The sequence below is a fragment of the Adiantum capillus-veneris genome, chromosome 3 (genome assembly GCF_014529385.1).
Source record: "Adiantum capillus-veneris isolate H3 chromosome 3, ASM1452938v2, whole genome shotgun sequence".
Lineage (NCBI taxonomy): Eukaryota > Viridiplantae > Streptophyta > Polypodiopsida > Polypodiales > Pteridaceae > Adiantum > Adiantum capillus-veneris.
Window position 1 is genome coordinate 49,926,532 of NC_140933.1, and position 12,003 is coordinate 49,938,534.

The 12,003-nt window shown below is 41.7% G+C and overlaps 1 protein-coding gene and 1 long non-coding RNA gene across 3 annotated transcripts in view; one reads left to right on the forward strand and one right to left on the reverse strand.

Moving 5' to 3' along the window:
• Positions 1 to 3,541: 3,541 nt before the first annotated feature.
• Positions 3,542 to 4,480, reverse strand: LOC147460892 (uncharacterized). The gene is made up of 2 exons (XR_015187543.1): positions 4,345 to 4,480; positions 3,542 to 4,107 (listed from the first exon to the last, which is right to left on the reverse strand). It is a non-coding gene; the product is annotated as an uncharacterized LOC147460892 (long non-coding RNA).
• The window catches only part of LOC147460893 (mitogen-activated protein kinase 15-like), a 58,475-nt gene continuing 50,535 nt past the window's right edge, over positions 4,064 to 12,003 (forward strand). Inside the window, exons 1-6 of one of the 2 annotated variants that reach the window (XM_086508597.1) lie at positions 4,064 to 5,713; positions 6,255 to 6,663; positions 6,769 to 6,896; positions 6,990 to 7,049; positions 7,586 to 7,735; positions 7,843 to 7,998. In XM_086508597.1, the coding sequence (XP_086364723.1) occupies positions 5,462 to 5,713; positions 6,255 to 6,663; positions 6,769 to 6,896; positions 6,990 to 7,049; positions 7,586 to 7,735; positions 7,843 to 7,998 (1,155 nt within the window). In that variant the 5' untranslated portion in view covers positions 4,064 to 5,461. The remainder of the gene's footprint in view (positions 5,714 to 6,254; positions 6,664 to 6,768; positions 6,897 to 6,989; positions 7,050 to 7,585; positions 7,736 to 7,842; positions 7,999 to 12,003) is intronic. The other variant, XM_086508596.1, reaches the window with a different exon arrangement.

Below are 12,003 nucleotides of genomic sequence, written 5' to 3' on the forward strand. Positions count from 1 at the left end.
TAGTGAACTCCCTGGGATTGCATGTTTGTGTATATTTTTTATATTTTTCAAACATGTCTAACAATGATAAAATCACTGGTAATGTCGGTGAGGAGCTAGATAAAAACAACTTCCATGCTTAGAAGTTGAGAATGATCACTTCCCTAATGGGTAAAGGTTATTGGGAGTACATGCATATGAACATGAAGATGTGCCAGTGTTGTCTGAAGAGAATGCCATTTTTCAACAAGTGAGAACGTTCAAAGATTGGAGCGAGGGAGCACAAAAGATCTCATCCTGACTATTTGTCAGCTAGAATACTATGACTTAGTATATACAAGATACTAATTTTCCTAAGGAGGCATGGAAGAGTTTAGTTTTGCTAGATGTGATCAACAGCAAGGCAAGGAAGCTACAACTGAAGACACAGCTCAACACTATGAAGAAAATGGGTCTATTAGTGAATGATTGTGTTTTGAAGATAGAGGAGATATTGAATCCTTTGCATCTATTGATGTTATGGTTGACGATGATGAAAAGGTGGAAGCATGCTTGTGTGGTTTAGGACCATTGGATAAGCAGTCTAAGACCCCTATTCATACTCAAGAAAACTATAAGAGTCTTACAAATCTTGTGTCGTTGTCAATTGTGGAAGAGAAGAACATCATCTTCACAAGGTGCAGGTAATGAATTTTTACATTAACAGAGATAGGAGGTAGAGGACATGGAACAGGTTAAGGAGATAGCCAAAGTCACGGAAACCAATCACAAAAAAATATCACATGTTTAACAATCAAAGGCAAAATACAGTGGCAGATAATAATTTCAAGGCGGAGTAAGTCAAAGAGGTCATGGAAAACAAAAAAAAGAAAGTGTAGATTAATGGCAAGGGATGTTGGAGTTAAGACCGTGTTGAGCAAGACTATCCACAAAGAAGGCATCAAAACAATTATGTAAGTATTAGTTGGGTTGTGTATGAATTAGAAAGACTGTTTGTTGCATAGCATATGATGAACAATGTGTCTACAAATATATTAAACTGTGGTGATAATGTATGGTATGCAGATTTGGGTGCATTAAATCACATGACCAGCCATGGTGAGTGGTTCTCGGACATGCAAACTTTGGATAGTTTTGCTTATGCTGATGTTGTGGATGATAAAACACATCCTATCAGGTTTATAGGGAATGTGCCATTGTCTTTGATAGACAACAAAGTGAAGTATTTAACCGATGTACTACATGTGCCCAAAATTACAAAGAACTTCGTGTTTGTTGTGAAAATTGTTGAGAAAGGTTTGCAGGTCAAGGTCAATTCTAATGTGGAATACAAAAAGAATGGAAAGCTCATTGCACAAGTTAAAAAGGGGGGCAAAATGTTTTCTCTCGATGTACATGTACCACATATGAAAGCTTCCATGCTTTCATAAGGGTCAAGAGTTGTTGCAAATATAGACATTTGACATAAGCGTATTGGATATGAAAATGTGTAAAAGCTAAAACCTATGAAACTTCAGTAGCTTGTGATAGTTTGACCAGTGTTTTAGATGGCTGAAATGCATAAGGTTTATGAAGCTTGTTAGTTTGATGTATTGATTATCGACTAGAAATTAGCTTTTGCTTGCTTTCCAAACACCCAACTAGAGAGTCCTGCAAATTCATCAAATGTATCAAGGAAAGGAAAAGAAAAGGTTGATGATGCCCTAAAGATGCCAAACTTGAGTACATGTCATGACGATGGTGATTCAAATGGTTTGAAGCGAAGCCTTTATGAGGAGTTGTGTATACTCTTTGTGAAGTCTTCGGTCGCAAGAAGGATGTATACTGAAAACAAGGCACATGGCAGAGAACTTAGACAATGAAAGTAAGGAAAGTAAGGAATCCTATGCAATAATTGATTTATGTTAGTTATGTCTTGCATTTATGGGGGCGAAGATTATGCAGGATGTACAACCTACTTGTTTTGAGGATATTGTTGGAGAACCAAAGTGGGATTAAGCTATGGATGAGAAATGGTTGACCTTGATGCTAATGAGACATGGGATTTAGTGCCATTTCCAAAAGGAAAGAATTAGTTGGATGCACAAGGTGAAACACAATGTAAATGGCATAGTGAGCAGGTACAAAGGCTAGATTAGTAGCAAAGGGCTATGCACAAACTTATGGAATTGATTATGAGGAGACTTTCAACCTTCTAGCTAAGATGGACATCATTCATACCAATATTTTGGTGTTTACAAATGAAAGGATGTGAAGAATTCATTCTTGCATGTCACGTGTATATGGTGTAACCACAAGGATGTGAGATATCCCAAGTATGTATGCAAGCTTAAGAAAGCACTTTATGAGCTGAAGCAAGTACCTAGAGCTTGACATGAGAGGATTGCAGCCTACTTGATTATGATTGGTTCTTTTATGGCTGATGCAAATTACTCCTTGTATATGTGGGAGAGAATGAGGCAAGTATTTTGATTATATGCATTTATGTGGATGATTTGATTGTCGGTGGCAATCATAAGGTTGAAGTTGAGAATGTAAAGAGCCTCGTGAAGCAGGAGTTTGACATGAATGATTTGGGAGAGTCGCATTATTTTTTGGTCAAATTAAACGTAGGAAAGAGGGCGGCTATCACAAAGACAACATGCCTTGGATATGTCGAAGCAATAATCATTATGATGGTATCTATATTGTCATAAAAGGGGGAGGGATTTGGGTCCCCCACATGGTAGTCTATCCTTCCTTCAGGCCTCTGGCGAAGAGAGAGAGAGAGAGAGAGAGAGAGAGAGAGAGAGAGAGGTGCTGCCATCGAAGGCGGCCCTATGTACTAGTGTTACATAAGATATTGCCCCTATCCTTAGGTTGATCTATAGAACACAACCAAGAAAGAGGAGGTAGCAACCTCTAGGCCAATTCTCAACAAGTGTAGGCTGACTGTGTGATACATTTGTGCGACGCACGTGCCTCTCAAAAAGCACGCTCGCTACTGCAAAAGCCTTAGACGGAGGCAATTGAATTACCACTTGTAAAAAAGCACGAAATTTGCTATTTAAAAAAACATATTGTAGTTGTGCTGAGAATCTCAAGCGTCAAGAGACTCGTAGAATTCAACGGCTATAATTGAGCCATGTGCTAATTTTGAGCACTCATTTGATAGAAACCCCTTAGGCCAACCAAGTAACTAGAATGCAACTACGAAGGATGAGGCAATGATCTCTTAGGCCAACCAAGTAACCAGAATGCAACTAAGAAGGATGAGACAATGACCTGTAGGTCAGTTCTTAACCATAGAAGGAAAGTAATGTAGAATTGCACATAGACAATGGGCTCTTTAGTGTTGTTTTACTTGTCCATATTAGGCCCATCTTGTTGATACTTAGGCTGAGTGTCTTCATGCTTGAAAGCCCTCTCACGTGAGAGACTATGGTTAGATACTTCAAGCGAGCGATAAGATTGCCACCATTGCTCTCAACCACACTTGAGGAGCCACACGAGCAACAACATTTTCGAAACAAAACTTGACAGTACTTGTCTTACCATGGAGTTGAACAAGATGTTGCACCACTAACAGAACTTCTACTCATGGATTAAGGGGGAGAGGGCAATTTGTGTGAAGGGTTCTGATAGCAATACATTTGGGCTATTTTGTGGTAGTTTACTTGTCCACATTAGCCCATGCCTTCTTTCTACCATATAAGCGTAGAGAATTGTGTCGAACAAAGAGAAGGTTTAACAAGAAAAGACTAGAAAGCCTTGGGCATAAGGGGGGAAAATCTCTTTTTCTAAATAAAAACTAGTCATTTTTGTGCGGACTAAAAGCTCGTTACCATTACACTTCGGTCTTCTTTAAACTCTAATGTCCGACAATAGATTGAAAATTCACCGTTTCTCTGCAGGCTAGTGGCAATGGGCATGAAGGCACCAGCACTCAAGATGGCAATACCTATTATACCTTCCCTTCTTTTTCACGATATCAAGAAAAGCACATGGTCTACACTCTTAAATCTCCTGCTAGATCACATCGCTGTCTTGCCCCCTGTTTGCCTGCCCGCAATTGATGTATTGGCTCCTTTTCTCCCTTCCTCCCGGATCTCTGCTACTCCTTTAGCCCACTTTTCTTGGTCCCATCACCTGCGTGAGGGCACAGCAAAGTTAGCAAACGCAGAAGCATCTTGCTGTCCTCCCGAGTCCCTTTGCTTGCGCGAGCCAGTTTTCTGCCAATTACACAGCAAGGCAGACCTCTCCCTCTCTCTCTCTCTCTCTCACACACACACACACACACCGCTTTTTCTCTACGCTTGCAGATTTTTACAAAACCCGCATTTCACAAATTTGAGCAAAACTCGCTCTTACGCTTGTCCCGGGTACCTTCTTCATAACAGCTGGAGCCTGGAGTGGCATTGACGTAGAGACTCTTCTGTTGCATCAGGCGCTTACCTGCATCAGTACAATTCACAAGTGACAGGCTCGCGTGCTTGTTTTTTTCACACAAAGATCTGGCACCTTCAGCTTAGCTTCATTAGAGCACAGCTATGGCGTTCCTGGTTAAAGCTAACTGTGCGATAGCTTAGACCTAGGTTTTAGCACGCTCAGTAGAGGACGTCTTCTTACGTGGGCCGAAGAGGGGACAATGCTATTGTCTACACGGCTAGTGCCTAGAGCTAAGAACAACTCCAACTCTCCTATTTTATTCTACGCTCTTGGGACCAGGAACCCACTTGCTGGCCACTTTGGTGGGTGGTTCCTATCTCTTGAGGTGTTACTGCTGCGTGCTTTTGTGTAGGCAAACTCTCCTTTTTGGAGACTTTCTCTGGTCTACTAAAAAGAGAGTGCTGTGTGTCCCCTCGCGCGCGCGCGCTCACACACACACACACAGAGAGAGAGAGAGAGAGAGAGAGAGAGAGAGAGAGAGAGAGCTTTCATGATACAAACGCAAGAATAGGAAAGCTCTTTTTCTTGCAGAACTTGGATCTCTACTGCTCTTGAGCCCACATGACAGGGGCAGGCTGAACTTTGTCTTAACATTTGAGCTCATGCACATTCCGTTATCACCCTTTCTCTCCAAGACCGTACATACTCATGCATGGGAAAGAAGTTGGGCCTAAAACTGTTGTGATTGAAGCCAAGAAATAAACACACAGGGTCCTTTGGTAGTGAAGCTGCCTTGAAAAGACACACACAGATATATAGAAGCTTGGCCCATTTCGTGAGGGCTAATTATCCTTTCAACAGTGCATCTTAGCCTTTTTTGATGTTCATGAGAGTGGACCGGATGTTGGGCACTAAACTTTTGTTCACTCAAGGTTTCCAGGCCGCAGCAGACTGCAAGCAGAGCTCTTCTTATACACATGTGGATGGTGGTAACTAACAGAATTCGTTGGCCATCGTGTGCCTAGATATGATGAGCATTGCTCATGCTGATAGTAGGTTTTATTGGGTTTGTACATAAGCTCAATCATGTGCTGTTAGAGGGCTCTGAAGGCACATGGGTGGGGCGCTTGTAGACAATCTCCGCCATTGGTGCAAGCACCGCTGGAACAGACTTAATGCACCCTGTGTAGCATCGGATGTGGTGGCACCTGAGACAACAGTTAACTTTCGCTTCTCCAAAGACACAAGGTCTCATTCTGTAGCTCCACCGGACTCTCCAGAGCATTCTGAAGGTATTACGTCTGCGGTCGGTGAGGGGCAGAAGAACAGGAGGAGGATGCATCGATCCGATAAACATCGGAGCAAGGTGTGTGCTGGGTGTTCATATTTTGTTTTGTTGTGTGGCCACATTGGGAAGTCATTGGCAGGTTGCAGCTTTGCTGTTGGTTCTATCCTGAGCCCCGAAAACGAAAAGGCATTTTTGACTGTTTGACAATGACAAGCTCTTATCGCATGCTTTGCATTGTGAGTTTGGTATATTCAATGATGGTTGCTTGACTGGTGCTTGTTGGTCACTTTTCGAGCTTACGACATTGTTATTTTTTCCATTTTTTGCGTAGTTTTTTGTTATTTGTCGACTTTTTGTTTGTGTACTTTATTACCTGCATGTCGCTGTTATGGTTCGTCTGTTAGCCCAGGTGTATTTACTCAGTTGGCTAGGTTTTCATGTTCAATTCTATCGTTCAATGATGAAACTTTTATTGATTTTGGAAATTTAAAACTTATTTGCTAGTGTATAAACACGGTTTCAGTCCGTGTAAGCACCACACATGTTCTGGCAATTTTGCATTCTCGCTAGTAGGTTATTGGATTTGAAGTTAGATTGGTCTTGTTGTTGTTCAATGCAGAGTGATCAGGAGGTTGAATTTTTCACTGAATATGGAGAGGCTACAAGGTACATATTACAGGAAGTCATAGGAAAAGGAAGTTATGGGGTTGTTTGTTCAGCCATCGATACACATACTGGACAGAAAGTTGCTATCAAAAAGATCACTGACATTTTTGAGCATGTCTCAGACGCTACACGGATTCTTAGAGAGATTAAGCTTCTCCGACTTTTACGTCATCCAGACATTGTTGAATTGAAACACATCATGCTTCCTCCTTCACGGAAGGAGTTTAAAGACATTTACGTAGTCTTTGAATTGATGGAGTCAGATTTGCACCAAGTTATCAAGGCCAATGATGACCTGACTCCAGAGCACTACCAATTCTTCCTTTACCAGCTTCTACGAGCACTTAAGTACATTCACACAGGTTTTGATCATCACCTTGCTGCAAGAAAGCCTTTAATTCTATTCCCTTGATTTTGGTGTTGTTTTAAATTTCTGCCAAGATTCTGATTAGCATGTGCTTGTGCAGCCAATGTGTTTCATCGAGATTTGAAACCCAAAAACATTTTGGCAAATGCTGATTGTAAGCTTAAAGTTTGTGATTTTGGCCTTGCTAGAGTTGCCTTCAATGACGCTCCAACAGCAATCTTCTGGACTGTAAGAGCAAGCTTTGGTTGTGGTTGTTTTTTTAGTTAAGAACTCAAGCACTTCTTCCGCAAGCCCTTGGTGAGGTTAATTACCTTTTTGCAGGACTATGTTGCGACGAGGTGGTATCGAGCACCTGAGCTGTGTGGATCATTTTTCTCCAAGGTGAGATTTTCTTTTCAAAGGAGTTAGGCCTCAAATTTTCCAAATCAAGACATATTCTTAAAAACTCTGGAGGAGAAGGGAGTTTATATTTACATGCCTGCACAGTGATAGAACTAATATTTGAAAGCAAGTATTTAGGCGATCTCGATCGAAATCAGCTTTCATTTATCGTTCTTCTCTCGTTAAAGAGCTGGTTAAAGAGATTCTTTTATTGGAATATGCTGAAGAGTCCAAATTAATTTGGACTCTTGAGAAATCTAATCCTAATATAAAAAAGAATCGGTGAATCTTTTTGCTCATCCAAAACTTGGTCCATAAGTAGCTACAGATCTCATGATCCTTAAGACATCATGGGAAATTTTTTGAATTAAAAGCATCATGGGAAAATTGAAGGCTGATTTACATCCTGTACATAGATACTTTCATCCATCTTCTACATATGCAGGGCTGAAAAACCTTCTGAAATATTTGTAAATACGCAGGTTGCTCTATCTACTATTGCAAATTTTTTGAACAGACCAATTTTCTTGTTACAGTATACGCCTGCTGTTGACATATGGAGTATCGGATGCATCTTTGCTGAGGTATTGTTAGGCAAGCCTCTGTTCCCTGGGAAAAACGTAGTGCATCAGCTAGACTTGATAACCGATTTGCTGGGAACCCCTCCATCTGAAGCCGTCTCCAAAGTGAGTCAATTTAAAAGCAGTTTCTTTCTGTTGGCTATTGGATCTGTTTAAGGAAATGCATCTTTTTCCAGATTGAGAGGTCCTAAGGCTCATTTGTTTTAAATCAGATTCGCAATGACAAGGCGAGGCGTTACCTAGCTGCCATGGCCAAGAAGCATTCAATCCCATTTTCCCAGAAGTTTCAAAATGCAGATCCGGCTGCTTTGCAGTTACTACAAAAGCTTTTGGCCTTTGATCCGAAGGATAGGCCTACAGCTGAAGAGGTCCTTTTCTTCAAGTTCTTTATCTCTGTTATTTCTGTGTTAGAATACACTCGAGGATTAGTTCAGAAATGGCCATTTATAAGTGTTCATTTTTCCTTTCAATTAGTTTATGGTTGTTGTGGGCCTTTGTCCCTTTGCAACCTGTTACTTGTTGTATCTGTGCATGAAGGCACTTGCAGGCAGGCATCAGCTTATTGTCCCTAAGCTTAGTAAGAGACACCCATTAATAGATTTTAACATGAAGCTCAAGAGGGAAAATCAAGGTGTGGTCCCTTGAAGAGACAAGGGTCTTATTCATTCGGTTTTCTTTGGTGCAAGTGCATGCTTTTTTGATTGAGAGAACTTTGGAGCTGTTGTTGGTGAAAGCAACTGACAAATTAACTTAACTGTAGAGACTTTTCCTTTAAGCTTCGGATCTTTTCAAACATGAAGAGAGAGAGAGAGAGAGAGAGAGAGAGAGAAGAGGACTGAAGAGAAATAACTTTAACTCAAGAGAATGCTCAAGCCTCATATAATTGGATGACTGAGAGTGAGAGAGTAGCGTTCACTTGTATATTGGTAAAGGTGACCTAAAGGTGTGCAAAATTAAGTTGCCTCGTCTAGGGTGGACTCATTCATAGTAAAGTGTCACATAATCAAAATAATATCGAGTGGCATAGAAAGCTAATAAAAGGTCTAATTTGTACAAAAATATGCCACATTAGCTAAAAAGATAATAAATGGACAAAAAATGCATATGTGTAGCTATACAATCATGATGTGCAATCTATGATGCCACCATGTGGTGATAACATATCTCCAACTCCACCTCTTCATTGCTAAATGGGTGGTCCAACTCCACATTGCTAAGAAGATATTCTAGTCTAGGTTGAGGTAGGGGCTTGGTGAGAAGATCTGCAAGATTGTCAATGGTAGGACAACTCTCAAAGTTGACATGACTATCCTCAAGGTAATGTTGAACAATCAGTAATGAACATCAATTTTCAATGTGCTTAATGCACCCACGAACAGGATTTTGCGCTAAAGAAATATCAATTTGAGAATTTGAATAAATAGTAGTAGGAGATGAAGGTGCAATTACAAGAAGCTCCTAAATCTGTCAAAGCCATAAAGCTTCAATGAAGGTGTCAAGATGTCAAGAAGCTCCTAAATCTATCAAAGCCATAAAGCTTCAATGAAGGTGTCAAGATGTTATGTGCACATCTAACCCTATGTGCATGTGGACAAGCTACTTCATGACTAGGGTTCATGTCAGCTTAGGAAGTGTTCTGACACTTTTGTGAGTCTGTTTGTAGACCGTGCATGTCCAGGCACTTAGAGTAGATGCATATCCTTTGGTTGCACACATCATGATAATCAGATTACCATCAGAACCTATCAGGAGCATTTTTATAGTGCACAGACCTATTTTCCCTATTTTAGCCATTTTTCATTTATTATTAATAAGTGATTTTGTTGGGAAACTGGGTAGGGCAAATTGGTTAAGGATATATGTAAGAAAACTAGTGCTAGCACTTTCTGGCAGAAGAGGCAGCAGGGACCAAGCGTCTGACAGTGCACCTTCTCAGCAAGACCCCCAACAGGACGACCTAGCGTTTTCAACCATCAAGAACAGCCCAGCGTTTTCATCAACTGCAGATCAGTCCCAGCGTTTTGCAGATTGCAGATCAGCCTAGCGTTAGCAGATTGCAGCAGACTTCCTAGCGTTTTTGCAACAGATCAGCCTAACGTTTTTGCAAATTGCAGAGCACCTAGCGTTTTGCAGTTTCTTGGCGACAAAACATCCATTTGCATCAGCCTTTTGTATTTTCAGCAGTTAGATTCCGCACCGCAGCCCCCAAACCTCGCAGATCTCATTGTTGTCGACATCGTCGGCAAGTCCATTGCATTTAGACCATTGTACGAGATTTGTGCAATCAATAGCATAGACTTCTCTCGCCATCGAGAGAGGGGCCTTTGAAGGAGGGTTTGACAACTTTTATGGTGTCGTATTCTTCTCTCTCTATCTCTTAGTCTCAGTACCTTTATTCACAGTGTTTACCACTTTGTTTGTGATCATTTGCACTCTCTTACTAAAGGAACGGAAGGCTCTCGCTTCCGTAAGTAAAAAGGAACCCTTGAGTACAGTTCGAAGCACTCATCTTGAGCAAAGTTCAACATTCACTTCCGTTGCACCTTACATTGGTATCAGAGCTTTAGCAGTGTTCTATATAACTCAAGGAAAGAACCACAAGAATTCTTTTTTTCTTGTTGCGGTCGCAGGTAACCCAAGTCCACTTGGGTGTGTCGATTCCTAATCGTGTTTTTGAAGAGTGACAGGAAATTAAAGAAAGAAGGGCTTGTCCAGCCTCCCCTTGTTTCTCTTTTTACTCATTGAGAGCGGACTGTGCACTTAGCGGCCGACCAATCGACGTGAGGTTGGAAAAAGAAACCTTGGTGTGAGCGCAAGGCCGCCAAGGGGTGCGCCTGCAGGAAAGAGTAGAGCTCGGGTAAGAGAAGATCCTTCACTAACACAGATTGCAAACTAAAGAAGAACTTCAAGAACCTTAAGAACCCAAGAAGCACAAGAACCAAAGTTTCTCGTGAACTTAAGAACCCAAGACTTCAGTGTATGGTCATCATTCAAAGCGGAATGGATACTTCGCATGGAGGTGGCGAAGAAGAATTTTCCCCCCAGGAGGTTTTTCGACCCTTCCCCTTCCCCATCTACGCCAAGGATTGCATCAAATCCTATGGAGGCTTTGGTCAAGACGATGATGGACATGATGATATAACAAGAAGCGCAACGAGCCGCCTTGGAGCGCGAGCGCGAAGAAAGAACAGAATCCTTAGAGCGTGAGCGCGAGCAAGCGCGCTTGGCGGCCGAAGAAAGAAAGGCAGAATTGGATTGCGAACGCGAAGAAAGACGAGCGGCCTTGGAGTTAGAGCGTGAGGCGCAGAGAGACCAAGGCATGCAAGAGTTAGTCCTACAAGTACTCACCTCGAAACCCGAGCCGGTCAAAGATGTTGGTGGTTCATCAAGTGGCGCTAGCCGAGATTCGGACTCCAACAGCCCCGTAAAGAGAAGTTGACATTTAGTAAGTATGACGGTAAGATGGATGCTAATGCTATTCATCCTTGGTTGCATCAATTTAATGCTTATTTTGCGACAACCAAGAAGACAGGGAATAGCAAAGTTTTGATGGCAGCTTTGTATTTTGCCGGTGATGCCATTAATTGGTATCAAGCTTGGCAAGAGGAGCAATTGGCCGTGCACCTAGCGGAAGCCGGGGTAGACGTGCCCCTTTTCTTTCAGTTGGGCCGACTTCCAAGACAAGCTCAAGGCACGGTTCTTGCCACCTCAGTACCTAGCGCGGTTAAAGGAAGATTGGCACAATCTCAAGCAGAATGGTACTCCAGTCATGTCTTTTTCTAACCGTGTTTTGCAGCTTGGCACCCAATTACTCAGATGTGAAGCGCAAAGAGGCGTTTATGTTCGGGTTGGACGACTATATCAGGTTTGATGTCGAAGTCCTCGACCCCGTAGATCTCAACAAGGCGGTAGCGATTGCTCTCGCACAGGAGATGAAGCACAATAAGGGAAAGCATAAGGAGAACAGGACTTCTCAAAGTACATCTCAGACTTCTCATAACTGCAAGAATGGTAACTCTTCTAAACCAATGTTCCTCTAGTCTCTCAGAAAAGAACACTCACAATGAATCTAAGGGTAAAGCTAACACAATTGCTAAACCTAAGCTCACCCATATGAAAAAGCAGCACAAGGAAATTTAGGAGGATACATCACGTCAGAAGAACAAAGCATTTATACTAAGGAAGGTCGATGTTATTTTTGTCACATCAAGGGTCACATAAAAAGAATATGTCGTAAGATTGAATCTAGCGAATCTAAAGAACCCACAGAAGCCACATCCTCTGTTAATGCCATATATGAGAACACGAGTGTGACCTAAGTTTCTCATGATCCTCCCATGATGAGTCTCTCATTAACACTAGTTTGGTACCAA